Consider the following 16612-nt stretch of genomic DNA (forward strand, 5'->3'; position numbering starts at 1 on the left):
GAAGCATTGGCAAGACTGAAGGACAATGGGTAAGATGGGCTGATGCTTGCAGTGCCAGTTGCAACTGAATTGCGTAGTAAATTAATGGGTTTAGTTTTATGGTATTTGTGGGGTTGCAATAGTATACGGGGAAAGAGAACGTTTAATTAAAAATGTAGATGTGACATGACATTCTGTCTTACTAACTTTCCCAAGATTGTAGGGAAAGGAGCAAGTGTAAACAACTCAGGAAAAAACATGCATTTTACATTTCAATGGGCTGTTAGAAAAGAGCTCTGATGTTTAAATTCACATGTAGCTTATCATCTTTTGGGGGTTCAGTCATGTTATTTATTTATTTTTTAAAAAACACCTTCAAATCAATTTATGGACTTTCTCCATTATGTTGGAGTCCAAGGTATTCATCCAGAAAGCTGTTGACAATCCCAGCTGCACCAGCTGCACCCAGGATTATCAAGCAAATCAGAATTATCACACTCAAATAAAACCCTGTTAACCTCAAAGAAAAATGCAGAACATTATGAGCTGTTACAAGCTGTCCATGGTATGTTATGTTATAGTCCAAAACAGTTGAAGTCTGTGGAATCAGAAAGGACCCTGGCTGGAACACTGCCTTGGGGGGTTTTAGTAATAAACCATTCCTGTGCATGACTTTTTCAAGAGACAAGAGATTCCTAACACTCTCTCTAAGGGAAAACTTTCCCCAGTGTTTCTGAATTTTCATGTGGAAGTTAAGAACTGGCTCCAGGATGAGGCTACCCCATCCTGTGACATAAAGACTTGTTGGTAAAACCATAGAAAATCTTGAGCACCTAATTGCAACTCCAGGTGTTTGAGTGTGAGAAAGAAGCCTTAAGGAACTGAGGGAGAGATATGCATATCTCTTACATCCGCATCCATTGGGCAGGTACCCTCTGCTGAGCTGGGAGATCTGCTACTGGTGATCACTGTGGCTTGGAGAAGAATTTCTGGACCAGAAAGGAAGAGCCTGAGAATCTCACCTAAGATTTAGGTGCCTAAAGACTTGATATAAGTAGCCCTTCTAGGCATGCCATGTCTAGATGAAAATGGTGAAGTATTTTCTCAGTTTCAGGAGAGCATGAGTCTTTAACTTAGCTCTTCTTTAAGGATGCATACCATGTTTATAATTAGCAGGCCTTGGAGCAAGATCATTTCCCAGCACTGCCAGGTTGGCTTTTAACAACCTCTGTTTGATTTAAAATAAATTTCACCAAAGTGTGACTCTGTCTAATAATGAATAATTATTATATTGTATAATTTCCTTGAGAGGCTGAAACTGTTTTAAGAGTACTGAAGTAAAGCATGGCAAAGATTTCTTGAACAAAGGACTTTTTAACTTGTTGATTAAAGAATAGTCCATTATTCTCTGCTTGTTTGTTTGTTTACATGTTTCTGTTCTCCAACTTCCTTAGGAGTTGCAAGTCTTCTAGCTGGTATTCATTGCACTGTTTGAATTATTGCATCTCTTACTTGGAGATATGAAACTATCTCCACATATTTGCTCTGGAAAAAAGCTTCCCCCTCCTCCCCAGCAGCAGCTCTTCCAAAGAACATAAAGGATTGGTGGAGCTGTAATGAAGGAAAATGGGAGCATCAGTACACAAGCCATGGAAAACAGCCCTGTAGGGACAGTCTTTCTGCTGCTGCTGCAGCAGCATTAGTCACTACAAAATAGTCTGATAGTTTTGTATCTTCCTCTAGAAGACATTGCAAGTCTTTTAATTTTATGATAAGCATGTATTGCACTGTTTTCTTCTTATGACTGATGATAGATGGTAGAAGAGCGCCTTAGATCAGGACACAGAAGACAGTGCAGTGCCTTCAGTGAAATGGAACAAACCATGTATTTCAATGTTTATAGTGGAGGGCATACTGCCAATGTTTGTCAAAGCAGAATTCATATCAGGAGATGCTGTGCACTCAACATTCATTAATGTATGTTTACCTGGAGCCCACTTTTCTTACCTGCTTGGTGAAGCTTCATCAGCCTACAAAGCCACATTTGTTTGCTTCCTTTAGTGCAACTTGTGTGGCTAGAGAAAAGGTCTTAACGTGACAAACAGAGTGAAAATGCAGCTAGCAGACAGGCAGGCATGGTGCAAACCTTGCATGAGCAGCTTCCCACCCTAAAGCAATCCTGATATGCAAAGCTGTGCTTCTGTTTCCAGATCTCTATGAATGTCATTGTAAATTACACCCAGAACAAGCATCAAAACTCTTCTCTCTCCTGGCCTTCTGTAACACCCAGCCCTCTTCCCTGAGGCTTTCCTGACCCATTGCTGACACTTTACACATGTTGCATTAAATTATAATCAGTTTTGACTGCCAGTCCTTGGCTCTCAGCCCAGCTTCAGATCACAGCCTGGAGCTGTTAACCTGCATCCATTTGGTAACTTCTTACCTTCCTCCCACGGGCTGGACATAACCATGGAAGTACTTGTAGCAGGCAAACATGTACAACATACCTTTCTCTAAGAAAGAAAAGATTAATATGGTGGGGGGGAAAGCCAGAAAACTAAAAAATGAGGATTGCAGACAGTTAACCTCTCTAGTTATGTTTTCTAGTTATACTGCTTTGGGAATTTTTACAGCTACCCATAACTTGGGAAGTTATCTTGGGAAAGAATCATTCAAAAGAGTTACATGTATTCTTACAGAGTCACTGCAAGAGGCTCTTCATATGGTTTTACAGATAGGGGTGGATGTAGGACTGCCCAAAAATATCCAAAAGCTGCTGTTCCTTCAAATGGACATCTCAGGAACTGACAGGAATCCTATTCCTCCCCAGTTTGGTGATTATCCCAGAAACAGGATAGTGGGTTGAATCACTGTGGCTTGATCCAGCTCTGTCATTTTGTATTATTATGGCAGTTTGTGCTAAGGAGGAGTGTTTGTTTTGGGAAGAGAATCCTATTTATGTTGTTAATAACCTGCTTTGCATTTATATAGCAGCTTTTATCCAAGGACATGGGAGGAAGCTGTAGTGAAGTTAGCTTTCTGACCTTCCTGAGGGAAGAGTATAAAGTCACCTCCACTTGATTGATAGCAGAGTATGGAGGTCAGTTGTATTATCCAGGACTAAGCACTGCTTGTTGGTTTTGTGGTTTTAAACTCTGTGTGTGTATTACAGAGGACAGCTTTCACTGTGTGCTGGATTAACTCCTGTAAACATACCTGTGGGACATAGCTGAAACATTACTTCAAGGGAAATTTATCATAATCCTTCATTTCTTACATGTGACAGCACCTGTGTTGCTGGCTAGCAACTGTGATCCTCCCTGATTCAAGTGTCTGTCTATGAGCACATATTATTTCATATCAAATTTGTTGACTTAAGTGGTGCTTCTTTGGATTTACAGTGGATTTACAGTGGAGATGGGACTGGAAGAAAGCTGCAAACAAAAAAATTACTGGTTTGGAGCAGAGAAAAAATGAAGAAGTTGTTTAGGAAGGAGAGGAATGATGGACATGGGCTGGTTATCCTTTCCGCAGCCCACAGACTTCATGCTTCCAAAACATTAGCTGGGAAAGGGTTGGTAATAACTGTCACAAGTTCTGCTCCATGAGAACTCCTTGGTTTGGAGAGAGAAAGAAGAGCTCTTCATCCCTATGAAGTGCCATGGGGATTTTAGTGTCACTGAGCATTCTTCTAGGAAGGCTGTGTTAATTACAAGCAGGGGAAAAGATGTCTACAGTCAATTACTTCCTGGTAATCCCAACATTTTAAAAAGTTCTGTAAACTTGTCAGTCCAAGATAAAAGCAGAAAGTATTTACCTTGATTGAAAAACATCCTGCAGTCCAGAGGCCAGCAAGGAATATTGGGTAAAACTCCACACAATTCTGCCTGCAGAATAAATTTGAAAGAATGTTAGTCTGGAAAGGAAAAGAACTATAGGTGGGATTTTCAAAAAGAGTCATCTTTGGCCTTGTTTTGTTGCCACTAAAGATAATGCTGTCATATCCAGTGGGAGTACAGTCATGCCAGCATTAGGTAGACTTAAAATTTCTCATTTTTGAAATCTCTGATACAAGTTGTTTAAAATATTTTCCTGGCATTTAAACTTAGGCAAAGATCTGGATCCTAACTACATGGAAAGAAATAGGACAAACAATCCTCAATCAAGTGGCTGTGCAGCAGAGATAGGCAGGAATTCCAGTTCATTGATGTGATGTTAATCACTTATCTCCACACTTGTTGGTATGCAAGTTTTGTGTGTCAGCATTTCTGGGACTGGCAGAGGAATTTGGATTAATCTTCTGAGGCCAGCTGCCTTTATGAAGCCACAGACATCAAATTGTAGATTTTCCTATGGCAAGGACCATAACACCTTCATTTGTGGACATCAGTTTTCACACCAATATATTGTTCGTGTATCTTTCCTCAGTGGTTCTGAATTAATTTCTTTATAAGGAATTAGGCAAACTTCTGTGTCTAATGAATCACGTTATCTAACAAGTTGTCTAATGCATAGTATGTCTCATTATTATTATCCACTACAACTACAGTTACAGCAGATGAGATTGTTTGAAATAAATATAACTAATTTTGCACAGGGTCATTAGTTAATCACTGAAGCCTGTAGCAGCCAGAGGCCCTGCAACGCCTCTCTGGTGGTCACTTTGCCTAAAATAAGAAATGTTTAACCATGATGACTGGACCACAGTAGCCCCTCTTCTGCATTCAGCCCAGCCAGCAACTGGGATTGGCCGGACGACGAGCCCCAGGCTGAAAGAGAAGCCCTCTAAAAACTGAAGCTCTTTAGGAAAATTGTCTTCTTATATAGGATATTCCACCATTATCCACTGCAGACACAGGTTTTCTTTGCTCATCTTCATCTGTGGTGTTATCCACAGCCTAAGAACTGACAGCACAGCTTGCTAGATCCAGAATACCTGAATTCCTTAGGTTACAATCCATTGGATCTCAGACCCCACTTAAGTTTGGGTAACCTGAGTGCCTGGTTAATCAGAATTCGAGCAACAACTTTGAAATTAGCTGAACTTACCCCATTATTATTAAAATAATAGCTGATCCGTTTGAAAAGCCATCTGGTTGTTTTGGTCGGTTGCTTCCTTGGTTGTTTTTTTAGTAAAAGATGAAAAGAAATGTTGACTTTTTAAGAGAAAGGTTTTGCTTCTCTTCTGGATTGAATTGTTGTTCTCTGCCACCATCTTAATGATCTCTAGATTTAGTGTGCATGAAATGTTCTGTCAAATTCTAGAACTCCAGTGACAGCCAGGGGCATGACCTTGTGCTTCATTCTTAATTTTCCCACCAGCCAAGCAAAATGACCTGCAAGCCAAAATAAGGGCTCACACATTACACATTTCCTTTGGTTCAGTTGTATCTCTTACACATAATTTTTTAACTTAATTTTTTAAATGGAGGTCATTGTTCTTCAGCTTTTTCCAGAGAAAGACCACTATTAGACAAACTAGTTTTTCTTTACAGAAATTTAGATTTTATCTTCAAGAGTGACATTTGAGTTGGACATGATGATTGATCCTTGTGGATCCCTTCAACTCAGCATTTTCTGTGATTCATGGGGAAGGGGAAAAATTGTTCAGAAATATATTCTACTTTTTTTTTTTTTTTTTTTTTTTGCATTTGCATTTGCATTTGCATTTGCATTTGCATTTGCTGCACTATCTATGGCTTATATATCCTTGTGCTCATCTGGGTCACTGCCCTACTGCTTTGACTGGTATATGGTCATTTCTGTTTAGTGGCATTAAGAGCTATGAGGCTTGGAAGTATTGGGGAGCATTGGAAACAAAAATCTGACAGCTGCCTTTTCTAAGTTGTTTAACTATAACTTGTAGTGCTTCATTTTTCCATCTGTCTTGGACTCTCAAAATTCAGTCTTTTGGGAAGAGCAGAGAGAGTTGCAATTGAGGAGGCTGTAGTATGTTCCTTGCTCTCCACCTGATCTGCTGGAGACCTCTGAGAGCTATCAAGCAGAAGGCCTATGCTATTTTTCCTCTGCTGTCTGGAGCTGATAGTACTTTCCTGTCTTGTAAAAAGCACTTTTTAGAACAGAGGTAGTGCCATGAAAAGAAGTGATTATTTACTGTACAGTGACTAAATATCAAACCACCTACCAAAACTCCTAAACCAATCGCACATTCTCTCTACACTTCTGACCAGCATTATAAGAACACATGTCACATGTATGTGAATACCTCATTTTACTGATGCCCTCATTGCAGAAGTCTTCCTCTGAAAGCTGAACAGAGGCTATCACAGGGACAAAAGGAAATACATAGCAATTTGCTGTATGCAGCAGAGCTATTGGGAAACACCCTGTTTGCCTTTTAAGTTCCCTGGATACCTGGAGTTAATATTATTATTACCTGGAGTTAATATTATTATTTTCCTGGCTATGTCATAGCCACCCTGTATGAGAAGGTCACTGCCTACCTTATACTAATCTACCTGGATCCAGAAACCAGGCACCCACCTGAGCCCACTAAAAGCACTTGTATAACAGGGGAACCTGGGAAATACCTTTTGTCTTCTCTTGAGACATCAGTGGCACTAAAATAAAGCCAGAAATAATAGTGGTGCTGCCCTGTGCATCTCTGATATCGTAGCCTTGTGGCTTGTGACCTTGTTTGCCTTTACCCCAGTGTTGTGGTTTGACACTGGCCAAATGCCAGGCACCCACGAGAGTCATTTGCTCACCCTCTTCTGATATACTTGGGTGAAGGAGAGGGGGAAAAAATAAATTAATAAAGGGTTCATGAGTTGAGATAAGGACTGGGAGAAAAACACTCTAAGGGCAAAACAGCTTCAAATTTAAAGGTATAAAGTAAATTTATTGCTAACAGAGTCAGAGAAAGATAATGAGAAGTAAAATAAACCTTAAACAAGCTTTTTCCTCATGGCCCCTCATTCCTTCTTACCAACAGCACAGGGAGATAGGCATGGGGGCTTTGGTCAGTTTGTCACTCAAAATCTTCGATTTGCTCAGGGAGAGGAGTTTTTTCTCTCCTGTACTGAGGGGTCCCCCTCCACAGGCAAACAGTCTTCCCAAAACTGTCTACACGAAGCAGTCCTTTAAGGATAGGCTGCTCTAGTTTGGAAGCAAGGGCTCTCTCTCTCTCCGTCTCTGGAAGCAGGGGCCCTCTCTCCATTGGGTCTCCACTGGATCACAGCTTTCTCTGGCATCCACCTGCGCTGGTGTGAGCACTTTTCCCACAGGCTGTGAGTGGATCTCTGCATCCCCCATGGACTTCATGCATTACAGAGGGACAGTTTGTTCCACCATAGTCCTCACTACTCACAGAGGAATCTTGACCCCAACTCTTGGAGCATCTCCTCCCTCTCTTTTCCATTGACCTTGGTGCCACAATGTTGTTTTCCCTCTCATGTCCTTACTTCCTCCTCTACTCTGACTAGAAGAAAAACTGCTGCTTGTAGGTACCACTGCCAACAAGTTGCACCAATTCCAAGATTCCTGCAGGATCCCAAAGCAGTGAGAGGTTGATCTCAGCCAGGTTCCACGTCGGGGAGTTGCTGATCTCGTTTCCGCTGCCGCCGTGGCGCAGGCAGGGGCGGCCGGGCAGGAGAGGCTTGGATGGGCCCAGCAACGGCGCTTTGCCACCCCTGGAAAAAAACTGCACTTGTGATGTTTTGATTTTCTTCCCAAATATGTCCTCACAAAGGTGTTACCAACTTCTCTGGCTGGGCCAGCAGCATGTCCATCTTCTGAGCCATTGGCTCTGTTGGCCATGATGGAAGCTTCCAGCAGCTTCTCACAGAAGCCACTTCTGTGGCCTTCCCCTGCTAACAAAAAACAGGTTGTGCCAAATCAACACACTCCACAAAGCATTTTCCCATCTGTCTTCTCCCTATATAAATAACCATGAGCAATGTTCAAGTGACCTCCTAACCTCAGGGCAGCTCAGCTATCTCTCTGTAAGACCCATATACAGGACCCTTTGTAGTTATATCCAGAAAGTCCTCCTGCTTTCCCACAGGTTTGTGATCGGTCAAAGTGGTAGGTGAGCTGTAATGTTTTGTGCAATGGCACCTTTAGCCAGCAATGTGATCCTCATTTTCTGACAGCACAGAGCCATTCAAGTCATACATACAGTCTGGGACCAGGTTTTTCTACTGAGGAACTAAGGCAAGCCAAGGCAGCTTACTTCATCCAAAGCAGTTTTATTTTTAAAAAAGCATTGTATAGATACTGGACAAAATAAACTAATTGAGGGAAATAAGAAGATTAAGACACTGCAGGGCCAAATCATCTTTGTTTGTTCCATACAATTAATCAAAGCAAATCACCAAGGCCTCAGCTGTAATGCCATTTGCCCTGGCTACTGCTCCAGCAGCAAGGCTCTGGTTTGAGGGACATGGGAGACTCTGGTTTTCCACATGGTCATCCACAGGTGAGCCTGGTGAGCAGAACAAGACAGACACCAACCAGGTTCAATGAAAACTGCTCAGGAGAGGAATAATCACCAGGGTTTTTTTACCTGCATAGGACTTGCCTTTTAGTTCCCCCCGGTGAATGGGAAGTAGCAGTGTAACTCCAAATTTACATTTTGTCCTGATGGTTTAACAAGAAAGCAGTGCAGCAGGAGTAAATAAAGGTTTACATAGCTTTTCTTCCCCTTGTATCAAGATGTTCAATTCTAACAGGCTAAGTTAAATATGACTGAGGTAGTTACAAAGCATGCTTGACTTGCCTTTGTATGCTTTTTCTTGCTTTCATCTTCAGGTGGCATTTTTGGTTACTGAGCCAATACCTTTACTCTGAAAACATGGGACAAAGGAGGCTTTCAAAGAACATTACTCTCACAAATTTTATATGTTTAAAAAGCCTGTAGAAAAGCTGTTGCCTGTATCACAGTGTATGATACTGCATATTAATTTGCATGGCCTGGCCTAACAACCTGTAAAAAACCAATCAATTCAACCAAAGCAATTACTTTTTAATAATGTCTTCCTAGGTCCTGGAATTACTAAAAAATCATTTTAAGGTGGCTAGGTCAAAGACATCCTTCAGATTAGATGAGTAGTGGGACTCCTGTGTCCCTCTCTTTCCTGTATCAATGATTGGGATTAATTCTGCTCTTTCATGGTGTTCTCTTTTTTTTCCCATCAGTCTATAAAACACTAACCTCTCAAGCAAATCTCAACTGTTTAAAACTAGATTCATGACTGGAAAACAGTTCCTGCATTGTTTCAGTTCCTTCTTTCTACCCTGGAGAATTTCTTGCACAACTTAATCTTCACCTGACCTGATTCTTTGAATAATTCCTGGTTCTGAGACACTTCATCTTGTATTTCCAATGGCTGCTAAGTAAAGCTTGACTTCCATCACTGCTCCAGGGAGGTGGTATTGCCCATTAGTACCTTTCTAAGCTAGGACTGGAGGCTCAGAAGAATAAACAGAAGAGCAAAGAGAGCACTGAGTGCTCTGCCTGTTGTGTTTAGTTCCCAGGAAAAGGTCACAGGTTGGGCTGCTCCCTTTACATGAAGTGGTTATAACACCTGCTTGCAGTTCTGGTTTCACAACATTCATCCAAACTCCTATCTAATCTATGAACTGATCTGTGTTGGGTTACCATGATGGAAAGTTGTGGTAGTTTAAATCAGGTCAGCTGGTCAGATTCTTCCAGAAGTTTCTCTTTGGGCTTGAAGTCAGATTGCCAGTGTAAATGCAACTCCAGGTTATATAATCCTTTCTGTGATTTTTAACTAAGATTAACTAATACAAATTATCCATCGTAAGGAAGAACATATTAATCACCTCTCCTTACAGTGTCAGTATCTGTAGAACCCCTTGAGTTTTCAAGATACTTTTCCAAATAATGTCTGCATTTTTGGTTGGTTGTTTTTAACCCTTCACTCTTTCAGGTTAAAAATCAAGGCAGACAAGCTGAACTTTCTCAGAAACTGATGATAAGCATTACCACCAGATAGAAACATCAAGATCACGGGGTATATTGGAGATTATCTGATGACAGAAAAAGAGGATGTAAATTTTCAGTGCTTTTTATTAGTCTTCTGTTGTGTTGTTTTGGGCTTTTTTTAACTGGAAGGATCACATTCTCAAACTTTTTCTTTCTGCTGGGTGCAAATGTTGTTTCAGTAGCTGAGGCTTTGAGAACAAATAAACAAATAATCAAGCCACATCAATGGGTTGCTAGATAAGGTGGCAGTGGTATTCCAGAAAAAAGGCAAAGTAATTATTTTTAACTTGCTCTAAATCTCATGCTAGTACAGTACAAATGCCTTCAAAGTATGTCTTGTTCCCTGGTGTAAAAACAACTATATGAGTCAACATGTTTCAAAGAAAATAATGTCAAGCATTAAAAATGATCCTGTAGTTTTAGACTGATGCGCAGAAAAAGAGCTTCTCAGACTTCCCCCTTCTAATAATAGAATAGAACCATTAAGTTAGGAAAAGACCTCCAAGATCCTTGAGCACAGCCCTTAACCCAGCACTGCCATGATCACCACTAAGCCATATTCCCAAGAGCCACATCCACATGCCTTTTGAACACTTCCTGGGATGGTGATCCCACCACTTCCCTGGGCAGCCTATTCCTTGATTCACAGAGGCATATCAGCAGAGCATAAAATAAATTAATCTACCTCTTAAAGAAATGTAATGATGAGAACATAGGATGTAATATCCAATAGTTTTGTTGCCTGATGTAATGATTTGCTTTCTTAATTCATTTCAGATACTGAGTACTTGACTTTGTTACTGGAAACATTTTTTTACACCACTTTCAGTCCAGTACTGGTGTATTTGATTTCACAGATTTACTGTCATTTTTTAGGTTTTCAGTTGTGTAGGTGCCTAAATAAGATTAAAATCAAGACACAACATGGCTTTGGGGTACCTTTACAGCTAGTCAGAAGCTCTGATAATAGTATTGTTCCAAGAAGTCAACAAACAAAAGAGAATTTAAAACAAATTAAATTATCTGAGAGGGAAAAGTAATCTGTCCCACTGAGGCAACCCCCTCTCAGACTGCAGAGAGAGTAAACTATGCTCTGGTGAGAAAAATTTTAGGACTTCTCAGAAATTAAAGTTGCAGAGCAACCAATTTATCATAAAATAATTCCCATCCTTCAGAACCAGTGGAAACCTCCCTAAACCCCAGCCATGCAGCCCAGGGCTCTTTCTTACACTGCTGGAAGGCAGAAAGAAGAGAGAAGGCTGCCAGCTGCGAGCAAAATTGGATCACCAGCCATGTTCCCAGCAGTTTCTGTATGCCAGCGGGATGTGTGTATGGGAGAGACCTTCACTGAGCAGTAAGGTAAAACAGGTGGGAGACTTGGAGTGCTTTTCAGCATTGCAACACAGGCCTGCCCCGGAAATAAAACAGACTAGCTTGTCAAAATAAGAGTGCAAAATTATGGCCAGGTTTTGTTCAGCCCTGCCTACTTCTTGCCTGTTTGAAAGCGTGGAAAGAACAAAACCAGCCTTTCTTGCCTCTGTGGATTCAGCTGTTCCTTTATCTTTAGATTTCAGTTGCAGCCTCTTTGGGAGCGAAGCCTTTTTGTTGTGGTTTTGTAAAGGGTCTGTGTCCATCACCAGCAGTGCCCCTCAGAAGAGCTGGTGTGGGACACGCGAGGGAGGAGCAGAGCTTTGTGCTGTCCCTACTCTTGATTTACAGGTTTTGCTGGACGTGCATGACATAGGCTCTGATGGGCAGCACGACAGACACAAGCAGTCAGCCCACAGAAAGGAACAGCTGAGGCTGGTTCAAAGGATAAAACAACTGACAAAGAGAGAAAGGAATACCTCCCCTCATCCTACTGCCTGGAACACACTTCCTATACCTTGTAGCCTGGTTTTAAGACTAGCCGTAATGTTCTCTCAAAGGACATTTTTTCATCACCTAATAAACAGAAAGCTTAAGTTCATTAGCCTTTATGATCCCATAAGACTGATGGAACAAAACCAGTATAATGTTCATTTTGACTTCCTACAGCTGATGTTAAAGTGAGATATTTCATTGCCTTTTATCAAACTTGCTAACTTTAAGGGCTAATGTAAAAAAGGCTTTAAAGAGGTTATTTTACCTTGCCAAATATTGCTTTCTTTGGTGTTAATATTGTTCTTTCTAAAGACTGGAAGAGTAGATATACTGTAATAACAGAAGTTTGATGTTTGTGCTTAGTAACTTTTTAATTGATGATTTAAACCTTTTAATTGCAGTTCTTGGTGTAGTATGGATTGACTTCTGACCACACAGTCTCTGTGGTTTTTAGGAGCTGGCACAGAAGTGTTCAAAGTATTGTCACCTTACTGACAGATAAATGTGAAGTAAAACTCTCACAGAGCTGGTCATTTGAAAAGTTAAAACCACAACAGCTAAACATTTAAAGGCCAGATGACATTAAAGTTGTATTTTTTCTGACTTTATTCAGAAGATGCAAATTTCAAGATGGTGATGGACATGCAAAATCCAACAAAGATTGACATAAAAGGAGGCAGGAACAGAGGTTCTGAGCAGTGAAATGTAGTGTAATTCAGAGACACTGGTGGTGTCTGACCAGACATAAGTCTGTCCTGTTTGGAAAAGAGTGGTATTTTATTGCCTCTTGGTGCCAAAGAGGCTGGCTCCTCCCTCAGGGGAAGCTGCTGTCCACCAGAACTGCTGTTATGAAAAAGCAGATGGCTGGGGTAGTAAGACCAAAAGCCTTTTAAGCATGAAACCAGTCTGATCAAATAATCACTTTTAATGGAATTACACTGCCAGAGCTGCTCAGTTTTTGACTCTGAAGAGCTGAAAAGAGCTTTGTGAAGGGTAATGCTCAGCCTGTGCTGGGGTGCAACTTCTTGAAGATCAGTCACAAGTTGTAGCAGCGTGTGCCTACAGTGACGATTGTGATCCAGGGAGGTCACTACCAGGAAAAACAGAGGAGACAAGTCTCTGTTGTTTAGCAGGGGAGTTCATTTTATTCCCCCCGTGCTGGGGGGAGCAGAGGGGCAGAAGCCCGGGAGCCTGAGCAAAGCCCAGAGCTGAGAGCAGAGAGAGGAGAGCAGACCCAGGGCCGTGGGGTTTTATCAGGCATCCCATGGGAGGAATTTAAAATCAGATCACAGCCTCCTCAGAACAGGAAGTCTTCACAACAAGTGGCAGTGCAGCATCTTTTATTCTTGAACATCTCCTAGAAGACAGGCTCTGAAGAACAGAGAGGCTTCTCTGGGTGGAAGGGAAAACATACCTGAACTCTCATATATTTCACTGGAAATGTTTATAGGGTAAATCAATGCATTGCAATGTATGAGACTGGCTTGTGTATCAAAATCAGTTTAGCTACAGCAGTAACAGTAGTGGGCCCTGCAGTTTATTAATTTACTTTGCTTTTCAACAATATATTGCAAAGAACACGGGCCTGTGTGTCACTGGATCATACTCAGCTTTAAATTTATCAGAACTATAAGACAAGTGAAAGAGGAAGAAAATATGTTTATTCCTTCAATTGTTCCTTCTTTCTGCCTCTTAAATACCATTTGTAATCCATGTCTGGTGTCTTTTCATATGTACTTTGTGTGGAGTTTCAGAGGAAGAATAAATAGTCCATTTTATCCAGTTCAGTTTAAGGTCTGGCTGTCCAGAGTCCCTGCTTTGTGGCAGTGTTACCACAACTGATCCTCATTTGTCATCCCCATCCTCTGGGGATGAGCTCATGCATGATGGCAGCAGCAGAGCAGATTCAGAAGGATTAAATACAGTAGTAGACAAAGGTTTGGATTCTCTCCTGAACTGCACCTTCTGCAGCCTTATGTTACCTCCATCAATATTGTATATAAGTCAGGAAAGAATTTGTTCATGATGTTCAGTCCAGTACTCTCATGCTTCTATCAGGCAGGTTGCAGAGCATACAGGGCCTAGATGTTAGCTCCCTTGAAAAAAATAACCCAAGTAGCTGAAGTTGTGAGTGCCATATTTACATGAACATGCTTTAAAAATAATAAAACCTCTCCAGAGTCCTTCTACCACGCTCCTCCATCTCTATGTCCAGCCAGGAAAGCCCCACTCACATTCAACCCTTCCACACTAGAGCAGGGTTTGATCCAAGTGCTGCTGAAGCTGCCACATTCTGGATTGGCTTCTTTAACCCCCCCTTGGCACAACTACCATTGCTTCCCTTGGTCTCTGCAGCCCCACCTTGCCAGCTGGAAGCTCTGCCCCCTTCCCCTTTCCTGCTCCCTCACCCCACAACATGTCCACTTTCTCCTGACGGATGCCAGCTCAGCTTCCAGAGCAGTTGTACCAGGAAGCTTTGTCTGCTCCTAAGCAGGGGAGGGGGTGCCCTGGATGGGGTCTCGTGTTGCTTGGCAACCTATTTCTCTCTCCTCCAACACTGATTTTCCCTTGCAGTGTCTGCTGATGCAGGCACAACAAATGACAGCAATATTACTGAAGCAGTTGTTCCTGTCGCTGTTTACTTGTTATTTATGGTTATTGTCATGAAAGGATTTGTAAACATTTCTTCACTGCCTTCCTGGGTCAAAACAGATATCATTTTATGCTTTTGCAACATGCCTACATAATTAATGGTCACTGCATTTCAGTGTGTGTGACATACAATTTTATTGATACTTTTTTAAAAGTGATTCCTAGTTCTGAATGCTTCTATTTTTCAGCCCCAAATTGAGACATACAAGGTTTTACATTCAGAAGTGAAAAAATCCAGTGTAAGCGAGTCTGCCTTAACTACTTCAAATTGTGGTTCGTGTGTTTAGATGCACATATACCTGAAAAAATCTACTCTGAATAACTTTCTGTCACCTTCAGGAGGACTTTAGGTCTAACACTGAGATTTCAGAATAAAAATGTTTCCATGAACACAAATAAAGCTGCCAGGCTTTTTCCTGTTTTGCCATTTCTTCCTCCACACTCACCACTTCCAGCTTAGTCTTTCTGGTTTGCATTTGCAGGTGCATCAAAGAAATCAAAGAAGACACACAGCTTCAGTTACCCATTTTCTCCAAACCAGCACAGTAAGAAAGCCAGACCACCTGTATTTTGTGATCTTACAGTGAAAATGCTGCTAAGACCTTTCTTTACTTAACAAACTGTAGTCACTCAGGGCAGATCTGGAGAGCTTCCTGCATGCTGCTGGTTAATGACATGTTGCCAGGTCTTCTACTGGACCTTGATTCAGCTCTAGATAGGATTTATTCCATTTGTTAGCGCCAAGTGACTCCTGAGCTTGTGACAAGATCTGGTAGGGAAAACTTAGTTTTCTAGTGTAGGGGTGCTTTGCAGTGCCAAACTCAGATGTCTATCTGCCATTGCCCTCTGCTGGGGTATGCCAGAACTACTGGTGTGCCATGGGAACTCGGAATTTCCTGAGGAGAAGCCTCTCCTTTTTTCTATGAAATTACTGCTTTGGGAGCTCAGGATGCCTGTCTGGCAAGCGAGATTTGAGATTTTGTTCAGCAAGTGACTGTCACACAGAGTCATTTGGTTACTGTGCTACTTAGACAGTGTATTTAGTTATTCTTGGTATAGTTATGAACAGTAGGAATTGGATGCAAAGATGCTTTCTGACCACAGCTCTGCAGCATCAGCATATTGCCTGCATGCATCCACCCACTTATCTTCATACTGAGTAGAGACAACTGCAAATCTCAGCCTAAAAGCAGTTAGGTGGTGATCCTGAATCCATTTAAAGATCTAGTCCTCTCACAACCAGCCTTATTGAAATGGCTTTTTGGAATTAAGTCCTTTGAAAGGCCTTGAAATTAAGTCCTTTACTGAAATGAAGGCTCAGTTCTGAGGCACTATATACCTGCAAGGAAGGAGCATCTTGCATTTCTCTGAGATTGCACCCGTAGAGAAGGAAGATGAGACTGTGGACCTGCTGTTCCTCAGAGAAAGAAAACAAGCTCCAAATCAGGCACACTTAGCTTAGGCAGGTTGGTTGTTTAGGAGGGAGTTCTCTGAAATCAAACCAGTGATCTGCAGTAATGATCCACTGTCAGCCATTTCTTTCCTGAATCTACCCTGACAGGAGAAAAGTAAATTCTTTATGGGTTTTTGTTTCTTTTACCCTGCACCCTTTTCTAAGCACAGACTGCTCCAGAGCCAGACATAGATCTGAGAGAGTTTCCCAGTTCCACCTACACAGCAGTGGCTGTGGACATGCTGGATGCTGGTTGAATTCCATAGCTTGCAAATCAGGAGTTATGTGAAACTCTGAAAAGAGATTTGAAGAGTGTTTTGAAATCCTTGAATGAGCATAGCCTGGCCAGGTGTAGTTTTCAGTCTTATTCATTTTGCAAATCCCTCTGTGTTTTCTGGTGGAAGCAGAATTGGAGCAGTATCAGTTCAACACATAACCTGGTAAGTCTCATGTGGATGCTCACAAGAATTAAACCAGGTAACAAGGGAGCACAATTTCCCTGTCCTCACCTCGGTCTCTGTCTGAATCAGCTAACATATTGTGCTGACTGACTTGCCTTTCTCAACTCAGAGAGATGATATTGCAGAGTACAGAAAACTGCTGATAAATTACCAGATTTTAGAGTAAAAGCCATTCCATTTGCAGAAAGGCCTTATTACTCTTTGAACAAGGCAAATGTTTCTTGATATAGTTAA

General features: G+C 41.5%; 1 protein-coding gene across 1 annotated transcript; it reads right to left on the reverse strand.

Moving 5' to 3' along the window:
• Positions 1–354: 354 nt before the first annotated feature.
• On the reverse strand, positions 355–11243 carry MGST2 (microsomal glutathione S-transferase 2). The gene is given in 10 exon segments (XM_077782631.1): positions 355–396; positions 398–497; positions 2423–2492; positions 3024–3027; positions 3797–3866; positions 5216–5315; positions 7450–7597; positions 7687–7808; positions 8507–8580; positions 11179–11243. Coding segments are annotated over 10 exon segments (795 nt in total).
• Positions 11244–16612: the final 5369 nt, after the last annotated feature.

The sequence above is a fragment of the Lonchura striata genome, chromosome 4, assembly GCF_046129695.1.
Source record: "Lonchura striata isolate bLonStr1 chromosome 4, bLonStr1.mat, whole genome shotgun sequence".
In the NCBI taxonomy this organism is placed as follows: domain Eukaryota; kingdom Metazoa; phylum Chordata; class Aves; order Passeriformes; family Estrildidae; genus Lonchura; species Lonchura striata.